General features: G+C 39.9%; 1 protein-coding gene across 11 annotated transcripts in view; it reads right to left on the bottom strand.

Moving 5' to 3' along the window:
* cadm1a (cell adhesion molecule 1a) overlaps window positions 1-24,260 on the bottom strand; it is a 376,486-nt gene that overhangs the window by 80,770 nt on the left and 271,456 nt on the right. For 9 of the 11 annotated variants that reach the window (XM_044141659.1, XM_044141661.1, XM_044141663.1 and 6 more), the window contains one exon: window positions 13,728-13,874. In XM_044141659.1, coding sequence (XP_043997594.1) covers window positions 13,728-13,874 — 147 coding nt within the window. Of the gene's footprint in view, window positions 1-13,727; window positions 13,875-14,082; window positions 14,189-14,366; window positions 15,141-24,260 lie in introns of those variants that run through there. The other 2 variants (XM_044141670.1, XM_044141669.1) reach the window with 2 other exon arrangements.

The following is a 24,260-nucleotide window of genomic DNA, read 5'->3' as shown; positions in this document are numbered from 1 at the left end:
CCGCCTTGGAGTTGTTTTGATCATTTAGGCAATCCAGATGACCAGATGTACTTGAATGCACCACAAAGACACTGGATGGGGAATCATCTCTGAATATTTTGGTGCCAGTTCGTTAGCAAGAAAATGAAATCAGAGTTTGATTAAACTTCAAACTTCTGACCTTTTGGTCATTTTCTTTCCTCTGATTTATTTTGTTTAAACAGTTTATGGGTGCAGAACTTTAATATCATATTAAAACGACAAACAGCAACAAAAGGAAAACAGAACAAGTTTCTGTGCAGCTTTTCCTGAATAAAGAGCAAAAATTACATTGGACAGGAAATCGCAGCAAATTGTTTTTTTTTTTTTTTTTTTGAGAAACTATAATACGAATTTATCATAATATTTCAAAAGTGAATCTGAAACAAAGTATTGATCTCACCATGACTCTGATACCGACTTGGTATTGATAATATGGATCGATCCGCTCTCCTCCGACTCATTTAGTTACATAAATATATATTTTTTACCATAGTTTGGATAAGATCAGAAGTGGGTAAAGAACCCAAAAATTATACTCAAGTAAGAATAGCATCACTTCCACATATTTTTATATCAAAAGTAAAAAGTAGCCATCCAAGAAATTACTCAAGTATAAAATATTTTCCAAGTACTGAGAAACTGAACAAAACCTTAGTAATTTAATATTTAAAAATTACACCATCAGATGGACCAAAACGACGTTACATGGAAGCATTGGTACTTTAAAGACCAAAATGAAAATAATTCATGTAAATATCATAACTACAAAAAAATAATAATAAAGGACGCAACTAATGAAATGCTAACAGAAACTGCAGGTTTTGTGTTTCTTCGTCTGGTGAATTTTTGGTTAAAACATGTTTTGTTTTTCGCTCAGTTGGTACAAAACCCAGAAATTTTACTCAACTCAGAGTAGATATACAGAATTACTGAAGGACAAATTAAAAGTACAGCGTAGTAAAAACGCTCCTCTTCAAAAAATGATCTTACTTCAGTAATTTTTTTTTGATTACTGGAATTACAACCATTTACCTTCAACCTGAATTTCCCCACTGTAGCAAAAATAAAAACACATTTGTATTTCTACTATGATTCTGTGCGTTGCATATTCAAGCAGACGCGGTTTCCATGAACAGAAACCTGGTCCTTGGCCGTTCCTCACGAACTCAGAAGTCGTGCGGTCCCAGCTGACCCGGTCTGGGAAAAACCTCCCAGAATACCTGAGCCGCTCCGTCAGCTGTAATGCAGGAAGACGACATGTGGCTGTGATGAAAGCCGACCGTCTCCCGCCGCTCTGACAGCGACCCCGACCCGCTCACATCCCGACCCTCTTTCACTGAAAGTTTGAATCATTAAACGCTTCCAACAAAAAAAAAGCACCTTTCAGCAGATGTGAGGAGACGGCGAGACCGCTGGGGCACGACTGCACAGGAATTTCACAAATAATGAACAGAAGGAGGTTGACGCAACAGTGTGCATCTGCATCTGCAATTTTAGCTAAGGGTCAATTAAAACATTCTGCATCTGCACAGCAAATCTGCCTGATTTTGCTCACTTTACTGAAAAAACAAACAAACAAACAAACAAACAAAAAACAACAACAACAAATGAACAGAACGGCAGTTTTTATTTCAACTGAGTCTTTTCCTTCCCGGTGCAAAAGTTTAATGAAATTAATGAGATCCAAGGTCAAATCTGGGAGAAACGAGATGTATTTAGCAGCCTTCATTAAAGTTAATCAGGCAGAGAGAGAGAGCATCGCAGGGGAGGGTCTGCAGGTCATCGTTCATCCGCGCACAACATGGAATCAAAATGTTTGACTGAGAAAGATCGCTTTCTGTTCCGTCGCATTCTGCTAAGCCGCCTCACTTAACCACCAGATTCACACAGAGACGACCGTCCTGTTAGAGGAGGAGAGCAAAAAAAATAAAAAATACTTCATAAAACATCCAGAGCCGCATCAACATGCGTCTGAATTAATGACTTCATCATTAAAAACTTCAATTAGCTCAGTGATTGATGACAGTTTTTCACATTAAGCTTTTGAACCTCTGACTGTAGCACATCTTTAAAAAACGTGGGGAAAACATGCAAAATGTTGCGATGAAGGATGAAGAGGTGATCACAAAAAAATACACCTAATTTTACAAGTTTAGCTGCCGTCTGAATGTTGCTGTTCTCTGAGAAAATCTATCGACAGATTTACAGTACTTCTGGGAATCCCGTTGTTGATGCGAGGAAGAATTTTGTTTAAGTAAAGAAATGAGAACATAGTGTGTCTTTGTGACAAGCTGCTGCAAGAAAAGTGCCTGGAAATCCATTTAAAATTGATTCTGCTACTAAGTGAAGTACAGCAGTGTTCCCTCCCTGGATTTAGATGCAGTTATAAATGCATTTCCTTTAGATGGCTGTAAATACAATCACCAGCAGATAAATGTTCTGAAACATGCAACACAAATTGCTGAGTCTTTCCTGAAGAATATGACTCCCACAGTTGGGCATAAAGTGGCTGAATTATGCTGTGGGATTCATTTCAGTTAGCACTGATGGGGTCAGAAGATATTCCATGAGTCATAAAATCCTGGAGAAACTTTTCCTGTCAACCAGAATTTATAAAAAATAAAAAGGAAATTGTGATAAAACATCGCCAAGGCAGCAAAAGACGACTAAAAATACGTGCATTAAAAGTCATGAGGTGAGCCAGACAGTTTTCTCTACTGATAGTCCAATCAACCCGGTTCTATCGGGATCAAAATCTATTGGTTCTCTCTGCTCTGAGTCAAACTATCCAAACCCTTTGAGGAACTTGTTCCCCTCCTCACCTGTGGGGGCGCTGCACCAAGAACCACTGAAAGAAACGACATGAAAACCTCTGAAGACACTGAGAGCAACTTCCTCTTTCACCAAATGGCAACAAAATGGAGGCGTCAGATTTTAGCGGTTGGAGGATTTCTCTTTTGTTGTTGGCAAAAGACCACGAGTCATTTTTCATGCTAGCACTAGGCTAGCATGTTTGTTTTGGTTGTTTTTACCCAGAATGCCCTGCACTGTAGTCTACTTCCTGCTTCTGGAGTGGTCCCCAGTCCAATTGGCGTTCGCACATGTATTCAAACCGAGCCGAACTCAGATTGCATATTCACAGCTCACCAAACGAACCAGACTTTCTAGACTGGATTGAAGCAGACAAAACCAGGCTGCTCCTAAACCCCAAGTCCAACAGAAAATCTGTGGAGCAGAGATGTTCTGAACTATGCAGGATATCAAACCAAAAGCTGTATTTCCATTTAAAATGTGCACAAAACCTTATCAATATTCCTCTAATATGAAAAAAGTGGCGGTGTTCCCATTACATAAGAAAAACAAATAAATTCACATGTGAATTAGTTTGTTTGCACAATAAGTCATTGAAAGACACGATCCTACCACTTCCTGTTATCTTCTTCATGGTTTTCGTCAGTAGTATCATCCGGTTGTTGATCATGTGATTCCATGTGCCAAAAAAAAAAATAAGTGTTTCCATTGGAGGTTTTGTGAAATACACTAATTTTGATACAACCGAAAAACCTCCTCATCTTAGCGCAAACAACTTGTCAAAACATTTACTTTTTTTTTCAAAATTGCCGTGTTTCCATTAATCAATTTTATTTTTGTAATTTTGTTTGATTAAATGGTCAATGGACACAGGCAAGAAACATTTAATGCTGCAACGAAATTCGTTTGTTGAGTTTGAAGTTTTCGCTGGGAGATGAACCACAGGTTTGTGTCGACGCTAACCAGTCAAATCATACGCTTTTGTTGACATTCTCTCTTTCTGCACATTAACCTGAAACTTTCACAAAAACTACAGAATGCAAATTGAGAAAAAATAGCCGAAGATCAAGCCCTTTTTCTATCACACCAAAAGTCTTTTGTTCTGTTGTCATCGTCAGGTTTGTAAAGTTCCCGTCGTCTGTTGTCATATTCCAAACATTCAACCTCTAACAAAAATGGATTTTTAATCCAATCAATCGTTTGTTGTTGCAACAATTGATTTTAATCTGTTTCATCAAGACGTTTTCCTCTCCTTTCTCTCTAATCCCTTTATGTGTCACTTCTAAATATTGGATCATAATGCGGGCATGAGCAGAATGGATAAAAAACATTTAGAAAACAAGGACGCCGCCGTTCAAGGTTTGGGTTCGGGGACAGAGATGAAGAGGCGGACGCTGCTTTGAGCTGCACGGCAGGACGGGGACGGCCGTGTTGAGGACGAGTGAAGACGGGCTGGGAGACGCGGCAGACGGTCCCTCATCGTTACATCACCAGAACTCGTCTCCGCCTGGGTTTTGTGTGCGTTTAAGAAAAGGTGACCTTTAGCTTCACTCGTTTCTGTCCTGTTCGCCGTCTCCTGCTCTGCCATATCTGATGACAGGAGTGGAACGGCAAAGATGGCCGACAAAGGCGGGACAGAGAGAGGCATTCAGATAAGAGACATCCATCCAAACTCGGAGGTCAGAAATGATCTGATGCATTGATTTTTACAGCCAACAACTGTAAAGCTCATTCAAATGTGACAAGTCTGTATGTTGAAAAGGTGAAGCGATCCGGAGGATGTGAGCAGGTTGGAAATGTGATCAGTTCAGTATTCACAGGTTTTTCTGTGAATGTAAATCCTAATCATTCCAAACTCAAGGAATATTGGTCTGTTTGTAGATTTTTTTTGTTTTGTGAAGCACAAAATATTTTGAAGGAAAACTTGTGAAGGTGAAATACCTCAGTTACATGACACGTGATTGGCTGGCGTCTGCACAACTAGCTTACTCCTCATTTTATCGCCATGTTTTTATTAAAACACAAAACGCTGCGTTCCCTTTTTAAATTATTTCTGTGATTTTGTCCTTTTCCAAACCACAGATTTTTCCAGACTCGGTGCATTGCGACAATAAACCACATAATCTCTAATCCAGTAACGAAGAAGATCATAGATGCTAGCTTTTGCGCTAGTGCTAAGACGATTTCTACTGTACATTTAAATGTGTATTGAAGTAAATTTATGATTTTAGCTTTTAGTTGGTAGTTTTGGTCCCTACACTCAATGAAAACCAGGAATCCACTGGAATGCAGTTTGAGTGACCGGAGAAAATAGTCAATTCACCAGAAATATGTAACAATGTCATGAATATAAGGTCGGTTACTCCAATTAAATTCTTTAAATGTCCTTTATAAAGAGTTTTTAGGGTATTTAAAATATTTCTATATAATTATGAGTCAAGCTGTTTGAAACAAAGGCCTCTCACTTGTGGTGAAAACTTTAAAACAAAACCCGAGAAGATTGCTCGCTGCTCTTCTCCTAATGGCTTTTTCTTCCCCTCCTCACCTCTGCTGACGCCGCCTGTTTTACTCATCCAGCCTTTTTCTTCGTCTTTGCTCCCCCCTGATTAATCTGTGCTTCTCGTGGCGCATTTCATTTGAATAGTTTTAGTTCTCCAGCCGCTGGCGGAGGGAGCGACTCCCACCCAGAGAGAGCTGGAGATGATGAGTGTGCCTCGCCTAAGTGGCTGCAATCAATTGTGATTAGCGGCTGCTGCTACTTTTTGAGAGGAGCACATCAAAGTTTTATTATTGGGTGTCAGAGTGGGCGAGACAGGGTGGGGCGGGGGTAATTATGCTCTTATCACCCCCCTCCTCCTCACTCTGTGTGAAGTCTAGGCTCCATAGTTCTAGTCGCCGCCTGATTGTTGGATTGCTTCAGTTCGAATTATGATTTTCTCTCCAATATGACTAATGTTGCTTTAATGTTTACTTTGCTAATTTATTTGCACTGATTTGCATCATGATTTGTTTTTTTAATCAGATCTAGAGCGCACAAACGCCTCTTAATTGACCTTTAACTTCTTCGAGCTAGCTCACTTCAAAATGCCCTTGTTGTACTGTGAGATATAAACAAAACAATCTCGTTTTTAACACAGAAATCTAAAATGGCGTATTAGGGCAATTGTGGATATATAAAAACAGAATGTGTGAATTCCTGCCAAAAAACTCGGACATTTTGAGAATAAATTCAGAAAATGGCAAGAAAAACAAGAAGATTTATGAGCTCCAAAAGTCGAGCGTCAAAGTTGAAAATTTGTGAGAAAAAATGAAATAAAACAAAATTCAGAATACTTTCAGAATTTTTCTAGAAAAATTGTGGAAGTTTATGAGATTTTAAAGCCGAATGTTTGCAAGAAAAAACTCTAAATTGATCTTTCCACCGTACAGGATGCAAAAAAAAAAAAAAGAGTCATAAAAAAGGCAGCTACCATTTCTGCAGACCCCACACATTCAGGACATGAATTCTTTACACTTTTACCTTAAGAGCAGCGCTAGAGAATTATTTAAAAATAAAAATCAAAGGTTTCTGATCCAGATTGATATCTGTATATATTACTTGATAACTTTTTATTTTCCATCAATTTGTATATATTTATATTTAAAATGTTCAAACATTTCACCAAAAGACAGATGTCCTTTTAATAAATTCAGTATAATATCTTTGAATTGCCATTGAGCCAATTTTCCCAAATGGGAAGAAGAACTGTCTATGTAAAGGTTGTTTAATGTGTGGAATGTCTTAATGTTGGTATGAATTAGCAAAATGGTAAAATGGACATAAAGAAATCATAATCTCTCACATTTTATGATGGCAACATGGCGCAAATGAGGAATCAGTGGGAAAAGTGTGTAAAATTAAATCTTCCACTAAAAGCACAGGGAGGTAATTTTGGGGGATTAGATGTTAATTTGTGGGTTTGAAAGGGAAAAAAGGGCGAATTTACCAAGAGCAATGATTAACTAATCAGCAAGAAAACCAGACATCTGGAAGCTTTCACCGTGGACGATGGCAAAAAAAAATCCCATTTTTCAAGCAAAGAAAAAAAGACAAAATATCCAACACATAACCTTCAATATTTAGCCACGTACAATCCTGCACATGCATTCAGTGTTTCTGCTCGCCTTTCTGTCAGAGCTGCCTTGTTTCATTTTTCCATCACAAAAATCCTTCAACCCTCAACCTTTCTGCTCTTCAGTGGACAGCTTCCCCGCTGATCCACAAGCTACAAATGCTCCCTCCTCCACAGGAGAACAAGGACACGGTTTGTGTGCGAGTCCTCTTCACAGTCCTTTTGATACCAGCATCCATGTGGGTGTCCGAATCACAAATAGAAGATGCCGCATTTGGGTTAGCCAGCCGCTGCAGAACTTTGCTTTTCGTGTCTCCGTTCAACCAGCAAGTGCTGCACTGCGAAGGAAAAACTCAAAGACGGGGAAGGAAGCATGACTTATGCCTCTGACCATGTCAGAGTCGGATCCAATCATGTTTGGATGTGTGTGAACATTCACGCTTCCTACCAGAGATCATACGTTGTAAAACTTTCAGAGATGGGATGAAGGGAATTTAGCAAAACGGATACAATTTGAGAAAACTCCCCAATCTTCTCCTAGATTGGGGAGTTTGTTTTCTTTGTTTCTCTGAGTTATTTAAGAGGAAAGGTCGTGGCTGTATCTGAACTGCGTCAATCAATCCATCAATCAATAAGCGATATGCGTTATTATCCACAGTGGATCAGGTCCAGCGTGGGCTGAAAGGCGGCTCAGTCAGGAAGAAGCCACTAACACAACAGCAGGAAGCCAGACTGCAGTTTGACCATGATGTTTGGAAACACGTCTTATGTTTGATTCAACTGAAATTAAAAACCATTTAAGAAATGATCAAATACTTCCCGATGAGGTTTCTGTGTCACATTAGAAGCATCTTTTTTTTTTTTTAATTAAATAATCGCCTTTCAGTTGGTGTTAAACATACCTCCACATTTCTGTTTTTAAAATTCTTTTTTTTAATTGATCTGATGTAACATTATAATTTTAAATGTAATTTTTTTTTCAGTAACTGCGAAGTCATCGTAATTAAGTGATGATTTTGAAGTAAAGGCATCCAAACATCCATCTGTACAGTTTGTTTCTCTTGATCAAATTCCTGAAATAAATGGACTAATTAATTAATATTCTAACTTATCTCACGGCTTTGTAAAGTTTAGTGTTTGGTTACATCTACAATGAAGTATGGTGGTGGCAGCATCATGCTGTGGGGCTGTTCTGCTGCGGGACTTCATAAAATAGATGACATCACGAGGAAACGACATTATGTGGAACTACTGAAGCAACATCACACAATTTATGTTTTGTTTTTGGCATTTTCTTCTCATTCTGGTGATTTTGACCTGAAACCATGGACGTTTGCTCCGACTTCACTCCAGACAGAGAGGAAGGAACATGAATGTGAATCATTTCTGCGGCTTTCACGCTGAAACGTGTTGATGTGATCGGTGCAGCAGCTTCTGGTAATCTTAGCAGAAACTGCCCCTGAAACAGACGACAGGCTGCGCTGCAAACTCCCAGCTGTGTGTGTTTACAAGCAGCGAGCGGCTGCAGCGCAGCAGCGCTCTCACGCTGAAAAGGTCACTGTTGCTTTGGAACGGCGCCATCTGTCCACCCTTCAGTCGGCAGAGAGTCGGGAAAAGACGGAGGAAAGCATCAGATGGTTGTGTTTTCACAGAGGTTAAAATCCTTCGCTACCGTCGGCGAAGATGGTAAAATGTCCCAGGAGTTATTGCTACAAGTGGTAATATTGTTTTGAGACCTTTTTTTAAACTAATATTATGGAAGGACACTGTCTCAAAGATCCATGAACTATAATTTCTAATGAACATTTAGCACTGGAAGACATTTTAAATATCCAAAATACATAAAACAACAGAAACAACAAATAAAATTAATTGTGAAGTCTCTGTAAACAAACTAGTCCTTCAGAAAAATGGCCGTCATGAGACCAAAACTGAAGACTGAAGACTTTTATCATCCAGTTTGTTTTTTTTTTATAAATCATGCAAATGTTAATGATTGACCTCATTTTAATTTATCATGCAGATAATTGATTTATTGCTTATTGCAGCAGGCCTGGGTGTGTTCACACCAGTCCTATTTAGTCCGCTTTAATCCAGCTCCAGTCCATCTGTCTACAAAGTTTGGTTCGTTAGAGCAAGGCATTCTGGGTAAATACAACCAAAAAAACGTGCTAACTTAGTGGTACCAGGAGAAATATCTCTTTATCCAAAGACTAAAGAGAAATCCTCCAACCACTAAAATCTGACCCCACTCCATTTTTGTTTTCACTTGTGAAGTAGGAAGTGTTTTCTTCCGAAGTTTTTGAGTCGTTTTTCACAGATTTCACGCTTAAGGTGGCATTCGACTGCATCCTTTTGACGAACTGCAAAACTGTAGTACCGCTCTCTAAGGACACTTTTCTTTTAAATCATCTGGAGAAGAACTGAGCGATAACACCATGCACCAGAGAAGCCCCCTGACTTTCAGTTAAACTTGACTAAAACTGATTGAACTCCACATATTTGCCTGGCGGGAAGCATAAAAGCTGCTTTCTGGTGTAACGCGGAGCAAAACGATGACCAGCGGTCAGGAAGCAAATCGCCTCTCTTTCTCTCCATCTCCAACTCGCTGACATAATCCACCTCTGTGGATTTAGTCTGAGATCCAGCAGATGTGAGATGTTGTTTGGAAGGTTATGTCATAATGAAGCGGTGCAGCTGCAGCCAAGATGCCTAGAACGGATCACAGGAGATCAAGGAGCCGCCGTCAAAGCAGAACACGTTGCCCTTGACAGCTGGCGCCGTGGGAGTCGGCTCTTCGTCGGCCCCACAGCAGATAAACGCAGATTTTTGTTTGGTGCACACGTGAGGGCATTGAGTAAACGTTGCCCTTGTGCCGGATGCGGCAGGCCGGGCTGAAGGAACGGAGCATGGAGACTGAAGGAGGGATTGACGTTTCACCTCACAGGTGTTTGCTGGGGCCGCCGCTTCACCAGAGCACGGACAGGAAGTTTCAACTCAACAGAAAGGTCAAAACATAAAGAAAAATACGCATGCTGGCCGCACCGCCAACATCTCAGGTGTAAAAAGGGAGATTCCGGTAATCACAGGAAAATATCTGGAGTGCCAGTGTAAAGAAAGTAAAACTTTGCAGCAATATTTAAATACAAGTCCAGCAGTAGCAGAACATACAAAGATACGGAGGAGTTTATAGGTGTCCTGATACGCTTCCTAGAACAGGTAAGGATTGGAATATATTCTAAGCAGAACATCTTCATTACAATTTTTGCAAAAATTCATTCTTAGATGACGAGACTTTATTTCAGATCTAGTTGTTTTAGGGCCTCTGTCACTTTAAATCCTATTAAGTTCCAGCTGGCCACCCCCCAAAATGCAACATTTACACTTGCACATGGAAATGGCTGCAAACTGATGTGTAATTATACAACCGGACATCTTTGAAAAGCAGAAGAGGAGCCTCCTGCACAACCAACAAGAGTGCAGCAAGTGGTTTCTATATGGAAAGTCAACAACAAAACTCATCTTTCCAGACTGGAGATTTCTTAGCTGTTGTAATTTCATTCTGGTCTTGTTTTATAACAAAAGAACATTACACTGTCAATTTATCAACTGTCTGCAGCAGTTAGCTGTGCTGCGGCGCTAAGACTAGCTTGTTCATAATACAACATATTAGTAGATATTTACCTAATTTTCCAAACACAAGACTGACAGCAGTTTCAAACTAGTAATTTTTTAACATCCATGCAGCAGCTAGCTGTACTACATATATTGCTAGCTTGAATGTAAACAGGAACAACTGGACATTTTCAGATTTTTGGTCCATCTCTGTCAAAAAGCAATACACAGTTAATACAATATACCGCAGTTTTGAAGTATGGGCTCTTTTCTAACTTCCTGTGGCAGCTAGCTGTGCTGCAGGACATTTCCTAGCCAGCAGATGAGCAGGAACAAACGGTGGAGAGTTGTCTTCCGCAATTATTTGTATGCAGTTCAGCAGCTAACGACGTTTCAGTTGGCATATTTACTTTGGCTTTCTTATAAACTGCGAAGATTAGATAACTGGCAGTCTTTGCATCATCTTCAGTCTTCTAATCACTTATTCATAACGAACTATATCATCAAAAACAGTGTGCATTCTTATACAAAAGCAAGTGGGTTTTTTTTATCCTAACACGTTAAAAAAAGATTCCAAACTACATAATTGTTGCTTTAGCTATTATGTTGTTTTCATTCTGGCAAGCAGATATCAAAACGAAGCACAGCGACCTTTTCATATGCAGTCTGGATAACACAGTTTTTCTTTCTCTGATCAAACACTCTGTTTTGCTTCAAATGTTAGAAAGTGCATCTTTGATTCGCGTCCAACGTGTGGGAGTGGGGTTGGATAAACAGGCTCACACAGCAGGGGAGGAACAGAAGCGAAAACAATGAACACAAGCTAAAGCAGCTCCATGTCGCTGTTTGTGCTGCTCAGGTAAATTAGACTGAAGTAATGTTTCTGCTAGTCATCTGACACATTTACCTTGTTCCTTTGATTAAGCAGCTAAGACAACAAGCGCTCGCTGTGTTTGCATCGATTGCGCTGTTTCTAGCGGTGATTAAACTGCAGCAGCCCCGTGTTCCCCTGTCAGGGCTGAAACTCGCTGAGACCTCCGCATTCTCCATTTCATGTGTTGCCAGGTTTGATCTGGGAAAACATTTAGCTGAGTTTGGGGGTAAAATAAATGTTTTTAATAACTCCTGATGCGTTTTTTATGAACACAGCCGACTGCTTCGCCTTCAGCTGCAGAAATACCGGAGTGAAGCTGAAGCTGCCAGGTTATTGGAGTCACATTCACATTATTTTTGCAAATATATTCCTTGTGAACCCTTACTTTGTTTTTAAGTTATGCAAATCTCTTGTATATGGACTATGCAATATGCTGGAAGCAATATATGCAGTAAAGTGAGTAATACACTAGAAACATATGCAGGTATTTTTCACAGGGTTAGGTTCTTATTTTGATTTTAAAACATAAAATTATAGCTATCTACAGCTGTGTTCAAAATAACAGCAGGAGAAATTATATTTACTAGTAGATCTAGTAGAGTAATAGAAAACCAACAGGCATGACATGCACACTTCTGATTCTGTGTAATTGAATTATTATTATTAAGTTATTAACTGGAGTTTAATCATTAAGGTCCTTTATTTAAATATGAATTCTTCCACTAAAGCAGGGGTATCCAAAGTGCAACCTGGGGGCCATTTGTGATTTTGGGCAAACAGTGGAATGGTTGGTACACATGGACACATTTTCTTCTTTTTGAATATATTTTACAGTTTTACAAAAAAATATATATAACTTTTTCAAAAGGTATTAGCTGCAAAAAATAGACTCCCATTTATAAAAGTTTTGAAGTAACCAAAATCACTGATCTTACAACCCAAATAAGAAAACAATCAAATGAAATGTGGGTTTGTCTATTACTAGGTACATACCACAATAAATTACTGATTTGTTTTCTACAAACATCTGACTATTTTGTTGAGTAGCTCTAGTTGAGCAGATAAAATGAAAAATATAACATTTCTGTGTCACTGTGCTTTCAACTTAATGATTTTGGCCCTAATGACAAGAAGTTTGGACACCACATCACTATAGCAGACACAGGGTTCTGTATGTCTGGGAAACTAGAACATCAAACCTAGTCCAGTTTTTTTTATTTTACAAAAATACAAGAGTTATCATTACCTTCTTCACTGCAACTACAGCTGGAAAAGTTGAAACATTCATGTTTTAGGATTCCAGACCTTCTGCATTTAATCAATCAGCAGAAAAACAAAGTCTATGAATGCTTCATAGACCAATAAATATGTAGCAAAACTGACTCCATTGTATCAGAAGCACCAAAAGGCTTTGTACACTGATTACAAAAAGACATGCAGCAACATTTCTCTGCAGCCTAGCGACCTCTTCACAGAGACAAATGGATTGAAATAATAATAACACGCATTCAGGCCAGCCCAGTATAACGTTATTTCAGTGTAAAAGACAATTATGTTGTTGGCTTTTATATCAGAAGAGTGAAATGCTTTGCTTTCTCCGTTCCAAAGTGATAACAATAAACTACTCCTACAGGCTTCAGGCTCTGATGGTTGACTGTAAAAGTCACATATTCACTTTTAGTACATAGAAAAACACATTAATGGACAGAAACAAAAGGCCAGGCAGAAAACACATCAATAAGTTCACTTTTATTTTACCTGTTGGCCTAACAATGGCACTGCCAAGAACAAGCAGTTAAATGCTAAGCTAGCTAGGTAGTTAGCATGCTAGCGCCGAAATGCTAACACAGTAGGACAGCCGTTTCACTCTCAAAACATAGTCTACAGAAGATAGTTTAGTGAGATAAAGAATGGTAGAAGTTAAATACTATACGCGTGCTTAGAGAACGTTAACAACCCGTAATTAAACGAAGATAATACAGTGGCTCTTTATTGCTAGTGCTCTTCTTCATGTATCTGATGGCACTGTTTAGTTGCGCTGATCAAACGATACACACAGCCGTCTCATGGGCAGCACTGCCACCTTATGGTGTGACTCGGCATTACAGCTCCATTCATTATATTTACAATCCCTTTTAATTCTGTTAAATTATCTATAAAAGAAAATGTGAGCACATCTTTGTGTGAGTCACACCTAATTTGATCATTTTGTTACATGCTGGATTCATGTTAATGTGTATTTAAAGACAGAACAGAGGACAAAGGTAAACATGGCAGTGTATTGTAAAACTTACGTCTCATGTCTCTGAAGTAAATGGTCTGTCTGTTGGGGTTGAGCAGCTGGATAACGGAGTCATCGTTGTTTTTCACCCGACAGCTGATGATCGCCGTCTCTCCCTCCACCACAGCCACGTCGTCCGTCACCAGGTTCTGACTCACCACTGGGTGACAGAAAGGAGACAGGAAAGCTTAAATTACCAGACTTCAGTGAATGCACCATAGAGAAGAACGCCATGTAAACCATATGGCTGACCCAAAACCAAGGTAAAACATAGCAAAATTTGACAAGACAGGAACGCAAAACTTAACCCAGTTGTGTCTAAAGTACAGCCCCAAAGCCCATTTGAAGCCCCTGCTTGAAATGATCACATTTTTTTTGCTTTCTTTTGTTGAAAACAAGTAGAGTGTTGGTGAGAGAATTACAGCCAACTGATTCAGTTTAAATGCAGAGCAAAGACGCCTAACGCGCCTCCTCCATGATTCCTCCTTCCTGGTGAACAGAAACGCTTTCGGGTCCAGACGAATCAGCGGGAGCCTTCATCGCTCAGATCGCTGCACTTCCTCGTTGCTCAAATAATATCTGCGCCTGAAGGATGAGGCATTGAGTCGCTCCAGCTCCGTGTTGTTAGGATTTGAAAAAGTGCAGCAATAACCTCTCAGACTTCGCTTTGGGCTAACATCTATCGCAGCAGCTGACGGTTAGCCTGTGGTGGCGCTGGCTCGTTTTAAATGATGAGTGGAGCCGAGCCGGGCAGCCAGCCAGCGGGGGGCGCCGGTGACGAGGGCCCCCGCCGACAGAACCACGAATCAAGTGACAGAAAACAAACAGGACGTCAAATTATTGGGAAATGAGTTCATTGAGGAAAGAAAAAAAAAACAACTGAGAAGGATCTGAAAGGTAAACACACACTGTGTATGTGTCACCATTTCTCCGAGCAGCTTGTCAACATTCAAAAATTAAAACACCCAGAAATGACCCGGCTTATGAATTATAAACCAGAGCAGCAGCTAACCAACGCACATCCAATTACCGGGATCAGACCTGTCTCCGAAAACCGCCGAACACACGCCGCTGATTCATGAGAGCAAATATGTTCCAGAGGAAAGAAGAAGAGAAAAAAAACACCTCATAATTTAACAAATGAGGTTTTCTATTAGCATCAGGGGGAGAACTGTGTCACAGTTTTCATGACAGGGTAAAGAACGGCTTTAATCATTTATGAATGCAGGCGCTACAGGCCAACAACAACTGACTGCTGGCCTGACACAGATTTCAGATTTCAGAGGCTCGTTTCCTCCAAACGTCCGGTCTGCTCAACGCCACCGTCAGGAGGTTAAAACTAAACCAGCACCCAGCAGGTCCTGGACACCATAAAATCCCTCACATCCCTCTGCTTGGGACAAACTCCGAATGTTTCCGTCTTCATTGGGACTTTACATCGACTTCCTGTAATTTTTCATTTACTTTTAACAGCTGGACCCATTAGGGCCGTGGCAAAAAAATAAAAAATAAAAAAATAAAATAATCTATTCACGTAAGAACTGCAAATCTATGATGGCAAATTAGGAGCACACAAATAGAAAAACATATAAAATAAAATTGCAAGAATAAAGTGTAAATACTATGAGCATAAAGTCATAACATTATGAGAAGAAAGTCTTAATACTATAACTTTATCCTCAAAATATTATGACTTCTCATAATTGTATGATTTTATTCTCATATTTTTTTTCTATTAGCCTGACCCTAAATCTTCTGACCTTATTCTCAAATTATTATGACTTTTCTCATATTATTACAACTTTATTCTAATACAAGTTAATTCTTGTGATTCTATGTTTTAATTCTCATAATTTCATGACTTTTTTCTTGTCATTTTATTTTTCTTAACGGTCCTACTACTCCATTGCACGACTGTAATTCAGAATCAATTGAAAATGTTTCAAAATCAACTTTAAAAAAATGTCAGCTGTCTCCATTTTGTAACTACCTGGGATGTTCTTTTAATTACTTTAAAGGGACATTCATGTATTTTAAGGTACATAGTGCCATTTTATAGCACAATCAAGTAACTATGTTTTTAGTTGCTATAAAATTGCTTCATATATCAAACATGACTTAAAATAAATTTTACTTCCTGATTTAACACCTTGAAATTTGGTCTCTGTCTCTTTAAGAACTCATCCTCTCTCTGAAGAGGATGAAGCTCCGCCTTCAGGAAGTCACCCCAACATGACCCCTCCATTAACCAGCATTGCTCTGACCAGCAGCTCCTGTGAGTTCAGCAGTTCCACCAGCTGTTTGCTAATTACGACTAGCTAGTCTGAAGGAGCTGAATGGGGAAGGAGCTGAGCCTCAAAGGCGGGGCTAGGTCCACCCAGGTGTTTTAAAAGCTGAATGGTTGCCATGGAGAGTAAATGATTTTTCTCAAACATGAAAGAACCAAAGCAACACTCCCAGTTAGTTATTGATGGGGGGATAACATTAAACATGAGGGAGAGATAAAAAGTCGATTTAACATGAAACTGCCCCTTAGGGAATGTTTATGCAACATGGAAAGGAATTCTAAACATTTTTCTCCATCCTTGGACAATTTCTACAGGATTTATCCAGGTGGTCATAATGTAATGCCTTGTTTTCCAATAGGATTGGATTTAAAACTTTGCATGCGCCGGCTTTTGTTGCCTCTGAAGTGCAGACAGCCGTATTGATTCCCTCGCTAGGAGGTTCCTCGCCATTCAGGTCAGTGGTTTGAACTCCAGAGTCAGAATAACCATTGCATGAGATCCCAATGCTCCACTACTCCACCATGCATTCATTTCTGAGTGATTTCTATAGGAATGTGCTTCTGAATGTGACCTCTACTACCGACATGTTGAAGTGTTGCTAAAGAGCATAGAAATATCAAGAGTTCAGCATTTTACAGCCGATGTTCGCAGGAAAACCGGAACAAGGAACTTTCTACACTAACTGCTCTTTAATTTGTTTGACCTGTGGTTTTTGAAGTACTAATGAAGAAAGATACAAAGCTACAAATTTAGAGGACCTGCAGTGTAAAGGTGCGTTCACACCAGACTGTGTCTAGAAAGTCCGGTTCGCTTGGGGAGATGAGAACACAAAGTCGACCTCTTGGCCGCCTCCAAACCTCGATCTGGGTTCGGCTGAGGTGAACTCCGGTTCGGTTTGAATGCATATGTAAATACCAAAAGCAGGAAGTGGACTACAACGCAGGGGATTCTGGGTAAATGCAAGTAAAACAAACATGCTAGCCTAGTGCTAGCGGGAGAAATGGCTCGTGGTCTTTAGCCAAAGACAAATCCTACAACGGCTAAAATCTGACGCCTCCATTTTTGTTTCCGTTTGGGAAGAAGGAAGTAACACTCAGTATCTTCTTCAGAGGTTTTTGTGTCGTTTCCTTCCCTGGTTCTTGATGCTCACCGCCGCAGGGGAGGAGGGGAACAGGTTGCTCAGAGGGTTTGGTTGGTTTGACTCAGAGCAGAGAGAAAGAGAACCACAGCAGCTGGAGATGGAACGGATGCTGACGTTTTGTTCCCCAATAAAACCGAGTCTACTGGACCTTCAGGAGGAAAAACAACCTAAAAGTCTTCGAGAACAGAATTAAATTCTGCCGGCAAGTTAGAGAAGTCCTGGAAAAACAAGTTTAAATAATCTTCCACCATATTAAACTTTAGTTTATGTTCTATTAAAGCACCTGGTGCGGTTCAGGCACGAAGCCTATTACAGATCAGATCATTTACACGTGCAAATGGTTGTTTAATACAGAAATTACACCATTGTTTTGGCGCCCCCTCTGGCGCAGTATCGCATAGCCATTTTTTGCACCATCGTTTGCTGATAAAAAAATGAAACTCCTCCTCTCTCCGCCCGCTGGAAGCAGCTCTGACTCTCCCTGAAGCTCATGGCGACGGCGGCGGCCGCCGTTAATTAGCCTCCGCTTCCCTCCGCCACGTCAGACGTGTTTATTTTGCACAACAGGAACAATTAAGCCGCTGACAAGGCGGCCTCATTTAAAGTCGTCCCCGGCAGACACCTTGCGGCCCCCCGCTGTAACCTTCAGTGGTGCCTTGAAATGCGTTTGGCTGTATGGAAGACATATTATCATAAGCAGATGCCCACGCTGCCGCCCACCGCCGCTCAGCTCTGAGAAGCGAGGTCGGCTCCTGAATATCAAAGACACGGAGGTTCATTTAGTCGGGGTTCTGTTTGGGCCGCCGAGGCCCGGCGAGGCCCGTTGATCTGAAGCTCATTTGTTAAGCTGTCTGTCCTCATCCGTCAGCATCACAACAGCCAATTTCTCCTTCCCTGCTCATCTTCCCGTCTCCTAATGGCCGGGGATGTTCAGAGCTTCTTCACTTCTGAGGTATGCAGATAAGAAGTTCGAGCTCCTCCCTGTGTTGGCCTGTCTTCTCTTTATTTTAATCGTTCATTAAATCAATGGAAATTGATTTATTTGTTTGTTTGTTTTTTACCTCTGTGTGCGTTGTTAGTGCTCTTATCTCACGAGAAGCAGATTTGTCTGATCATAAACATCATATCTGACAACCTGTTTGTGAGAGATGTCGTGTTTATTAGGTGAGTTGCTGCTGCTGTGTGATCTCTTATTAGATTAAATTAAAACTAATCAAAAGCAATATTGGGCCGCAGAGACGGAATTGGCTTGCAATCCCGTCTACTTAACATCAGCGACCCGAGCGGCGTGTGCGGCGTTCCTCTCAGATCATCTGACATCAACGGAAATGAGTGACTCATATGTTGTAAAACATAGCTTTTTTTGTATGTATATGTTTAAATTTATTTAAGTATGCATATATTCTTGTTTTATAATTGATCTGTCTGAAATAAAAGAAAACCAGCCGATCCTACAGACTAAGTTTCCATTACAAATGTTAAGAAAACACAATTTCACAATTACGGTGTTTGCAGTTTGTTTCCATGATAATTATTGAAATAACATGCAACATCCATCTACTTCCTGTCGTCTTTTTTGTGGTTTCCTCCAGTAGTAACATCTGGCTGTTGATCGTGTGATTCTTCTGATGCGAAAAAAGTGTTTCTATCATAATTTTGCAAAGTAGACTAAAGTGAATATGGCCACAAATAAGCACCTCATTCTAACACAAAAACATTCTACTGAAAAAAGATAATTGGCGCCTTTCCATTATGCAAAATTATTTTAGGAATGTAAAATTGTGCAATTTTACGGTCAGTGGAAATGCAGCTACAGAAGGAGGATTACTGGTTCCTCTTCGCTTTTCATGTTTTATTTGGATCTTTTGAGGCAGAAATGTGAAGTTACAGAAAAGTTCTGGCTAGTTTTCAGAATTATTCCTTTGAAGATCTGAAACGTGTGGCATGCATCTGTGTTTAGGCTTTCTGAGTCATAGAATAGTGGTTCCCAAGTAGGGCAGGGCAACAAATCAATTTTATTGATTGAGTGAATTCTTGATGTTTTTGGAAAGTGTTATTTTTGGATATAGTTCAGAGTGATGTTAACACAACCAAGGCGGCCATCTTGATTTTTGTTCTTGTAAAATTGTGTCTTTACTTTTCCACCCCTCAATCACCTGTTTATAACAACAGATTAATAAACGTAAACTTTCAGTTGTTGCAGTTTATTTGAACTCATTCCAGTTATTTTCTCCAACATGAATGTATTTACTGTTTTGAACAGATTATAATCCTGCAGAGATTATTAATTCCTTTCTGACATTTCAGACGCTGTGTGTTGCTCAGCAAGTCGAATACGATCGTTTTCCCCTTTTTTGCCACACACACGTACAAGGCTAAGTGTGTGTTTGTGTTCTGCACACACAAGTGTGATTGCACTTTTTCCTTCCATTCAACTTTCTATGAATATGAAATAACTTTGTTTTTGACATGTAATTGTTTTGCTTTCATTCTCTTTAAGCCATATTAATCAAAAGTTCAAGAAATAAACACTTGGATTATAGTGTGTGATCGAGCTATATAGAAAGACACATCTGGAGAAAATATTGAACTTTTTCAGGAGATCCTCGGTTTCTAAGCTCCCACCTTTTTGCTTGCACTCTTTTATTCAGGCCTATTTTGTTGCTCTATAAATTTTCAGTGTTGCTAAAATCCCTTTAAAGGAATATTTTTCTATTATCTTGAGGCGATGAAGCAGAATGTGAATACAGACTCATCTGAGGCCTTGACATCTCAGTTAACAGCCCACTCTGTTGACAAAAACAGACTAAATTGTTCTGATTTCCTGAAAATGCTTCAAAACCGATCTACATGTCGTTTTTTTTAAGGAGTCGCGGGAAGAGAAAGGTTACGATGGAGGCCGGCGAATCTGTTGCTGAATGATTGTGCACACGGTGTAATAACATGTTGCAAGCTCACGTCGTGCATTTTTATTCAGATCAGTGAATATTTGACAGTAAAACTGCGGCTTGAAAATGAGCCCGAAGCGTCGGCTGCAGCAAATGTGCCACAAATGGCCCCCGCGCCACACTTTGGACACCCCATTCTAAACTAGAAAGGTAGCTTTTTGAAATATTTCAGCAACTCAGATTTTTTTTCTGACATTGTGAGTGTAGAGAAGCAGCAGCTGAAACGTTCAGCCATCTTCCATCGATTCAAAGAGGAAAGATTTATGTTAGCTGTTCCACTGAGCTGATTTTAATTACAGTAAATCTGCCATCAATTCCTTCTAAATTATAAGGTGCAAGCGATGATGATGATGATGATGATGATGATGATGCAGGCTTCATCCTCCACCTTATAATTTAGAGCTGGAGCAATAAGAGAACTGATGTTCATTTATCAGGTTATATTTCCAGATTTTAATTCTTCAGCTGCATTTTCAGACTCATTTTCCTGCTCTTTTGGTTTCTAAAAGCCTCTTCATATCGAGAGCACTTAAAACGTGTGTTTATATTACGATCCGCAGAAAGGAAGCTCACCAAGGTCGGCGACAAAGTCTTAGAAAAAGGTTCTAGTCACGGAGACGTAACAACAAAACCAAACGTTTCAAATGACGCTGAATTGTTTCTATTGTGATTGAAACCTTTAGCTGGAGTTTAAAGCTGCAGGCGTCTGAATGTCAGGAGGAATTTCAATCATTTCTATTGGAGTGCAAGACTCAGATTTATCTGTTGTAAAGAAAAAAAAAAGCTTCACACATTAACCCCATCCATCCATCCATCCATTTTCTTACACCCTTCTTCCCTAATGGGGTCGGGAGGGTTGCTAGTTTCTATCTCCAGCTGCGTTCCGGGCGAGAGGCGGGGTTCACCCTGGACAGGTCACCAGTCTGTCGCAAGGCAACACAAAGACATACAAGACAAACAACCATGCGCACACACACTCACACCTAGGGAGAATTTAGAGAGACCAGTTAACCTGACAGTCATGTTTTTGGACTGTGGGAGGAAGCCGGAGAACCCGGAGAGAACCCACACATGCACAGGGAGAACATGCAAACTCCATGCAGAAAGACCCCGGGCCGGGAATCGATCCCAGGACCTTCTTGCTGCAAGGCAACAGCTCTACCAACTGCGCCACTGTGCAGCCCAGGACAGCAATTCTTTAAAGATATTTGGATAATATGAAGTACAGCATTTCATGTCTTTCTGCATCTGATATAAATTATGCAATGGTTTTGTATCAAATGTACATAACATATTCTGTACTTTAAGGAAATAAGATTTATATTGCTTAGTGTTGAAGTAATTTAGATTTTTCAGTTTAATCTGAAGCATTAAGGTGAAATAAATGGATTCTTTAGAATAAATTATTTTATTGCTGCTCAGTTTCCTTCTCTTCCCATAAAAAGTCAGTAAAGAAAACATTAATATCATTATTAATGTAGAATATTAATAAGTTCCCATTAATATTCCACAGTGGTCACAGTGAATAATAAACTTTTCATAATGTCTTTAGCATTAAAGCTTTCATGATAAACTGTCACGTATTGGCGGTTCTGAGTACTTCTAACGATTTATTAGTTTTATTTTAATTATTTAGCATCAATTTAACCAGAATGGATTCTCACTGAGTTTAAAAAAATCCTTTCAGGGAGAACTGGTTGGAAACAAAGAATAAATATGCTAATTTTTTACACTTTAATACCAAAATTAAAACTGAAACAAATGTTTGCCTACCAATAAAATCAATTTTTGGTTCATTTAATTTTGTTTTAAATGAATATTCAGGAGATTCTGTGATTAAAATGGGATCCTAAAAGAGATTTTTAATCTATCTGGTTGACTAAACGTTACATTAATAAAACCTTTTTGTAGGTTCTGATTTCTTTGAGAAACTGAATTATGGATTTTCTCTTAATTTTAGCCAGAATAATTAAAACTGAGTGAATTAAGCATTTTTTTAACGCTTAAACTGCCTTAGTGAAAAGATTTAGACCATTTTAATTAATTTACTCATCTAAGATATTACTTCACAAAAAATGTCTTTGGAATAAAAAGTAGCATGAGTAGATTAACTTCATCAGGACGTTTTATGTTTGACCTGAACCCGTTTCATTGTGTGTCCTAACAGACGAAGCCTTTTTGGGGCCAAAAACACCAACGCAAACATCGTCCAAAGAACAAAAGAACAAAAACATTCAGTTCGTTGCAGTTTTATGTTTTCAGGCTTGATGTTTATTTTGCGATTATTAATTAAAAAGTGAATGATTCCATGGTGGTAGCTAATGTAGCTACTATGGTAACAGTGTTAGGTTAGCTACCACAGTGGTGGCTAACCTAACACTGCTGTGGTAGATTAGCTCATTTAAACAAATGCTCTACTGATGATCTGTCAGAGTTGATGTGCAGGTCACTTTTTTCTTCTTCTTCAATGAATCAAAACACACCAAACTCTGCAGCACAGCTACATGTTATGGCTATCAAAGTCAGGATAGCATAACTGAGCTACTTTCCTCGACTTCCCTATGCTATGCTAGTCATCGACAGCATGTTTTTTGCATCATGCTGAAATGAATTTCAATAGAAATCATTTTTCATGTGCAGTAGCGTTTAGTTTGTATTACACACTGTTATTTTAAGATATGATCATGCTAGGTAAGGGCTCTTAGGGCCCCCTAGTGGTGTGGAGACGCATATGCATCTCAAAGCAGTCGTTTGAGACGCAATGCCTTGGGCCGGCTCTGTTCCTCAACTAAAACAGCCTCTCCCTCCCTTCCTGCATCCTCCTCCATCCTCTTTCTGCTCCCAGCAGGGCGAGGGGAGGCATCGCCCGAAATCAAAAGAAATGGAGAAGTAAACAGAGGAGTGGCGGGGGAGCCGGCGGTCAGGGATGGATGGAAGGCGGCTCTGCGCCGGAGTCACTAATGATCAGGAAAATGGAGGGTCATGTGGGAGCCGGGTGGGGGCACACGGAGCTGGTGTACAACAGACTGGAGATCGCTAGGAGTGGTGGGCAGATGCGCAGCGTGTGTTCTGGGAGTCGCGTGTGCCGACGCGTGTTTGTGTTGCACGGCGGCGGTGCAACGTGATTAATGCGTCAGAGAGGCAGCTGTGGTCCGGACTCACTCGTTTGGAAATATGTTTCAGGAGGAAGACGGAGAGGAGGGAGGGGCTGTAGCTTCATCTTGTGGCAGATGAATAACAACAACAAAAAAAGCTTCTACTGGAGTCAGAGGAAGAAAGGAAATCCCAGCAAATTCCTCTTCCTTCCATCAACACCTGCTCTGTTCACGCATGATGCATGTTGGCTTATTAAAATATGATTCAGGCTTAGGCTAGAGCTCACACAGAGTAAGACATTGTTAACTAGGATTTAGGGATGGAGGTGGACAGGGAGGAGAGTCGATTTCCTATCTGAACCGTTTCACATATGTTAGCATGTGTTAGCATGTGTTAGCACTGTAGCCTTGCTCCAAGAAGGTCATGAGTTTGAACCCCAGTCTGGGATCTTCCTCCATGTTTGGGTTCTCTCCCATTGCTCTGGCTTCCTCCCACAGACCAAACACATTTTAAAAGGCCTCAGTTTGTGTCTATATTACATTAAAAATATGTTTTTCACATATTTTTTAAATGTGTCACCATGTTGTTAACAGTTTGCTGTGAGACAGATAATCTGTGAAAAGATCAATCTCCTCCCTGATCTGCTGTTGCCGTCTGAAGAAATGCACCGCTCCGACCAAAAACAACAAATATGTAAAAAAATATATTCTTTATAAATATTACATACTGCAGCTTCAAGTTAGTCCATAAGTCACATTTTAAACGTTTCTTTAAGGGAACTACTGTGCATACCAGATCCAGTTTCCCAAGCTGCATTTTGTTTTTGCTGTACAAAAAGATCCACAACCAATAATGGAAGTAAAAGTGAAAGGTTGCTTGTTTTAAACCAATACTTTCACTAATGGTGGGATTATTAAAGTTTCAACCACAGGAACATTAGTTTTATGTGAAAAGATATTTCCTTTTAGTCCCCTCAGCAGTTATCTGGACAAGGACTTCTCAGCAAATTGAACAAGTTCGCAGAGCGTTGCTGCCAGTAATGTTTCATATTGGACCGCCATGTTGGTGGAGTG

The sequence above is a fragment of the Gambusia affinis genome, linkage group LG15, assembly GCF_019740435.1.
Source record: "Gambusia affinis linkage group LG15, SWU_Gaff_1.0, whole genome shotgun sequence".
Taxonomy (NCBI): Eukaryota; Metazoa; Chordata; class Actinopteri; order Cyprinodontiformes; family Poeciliidae; genus Gambusia; species Gambusia affinis.
This window is presented reverse-complemented; position numbering and strand designations above follow the sequence as displayed.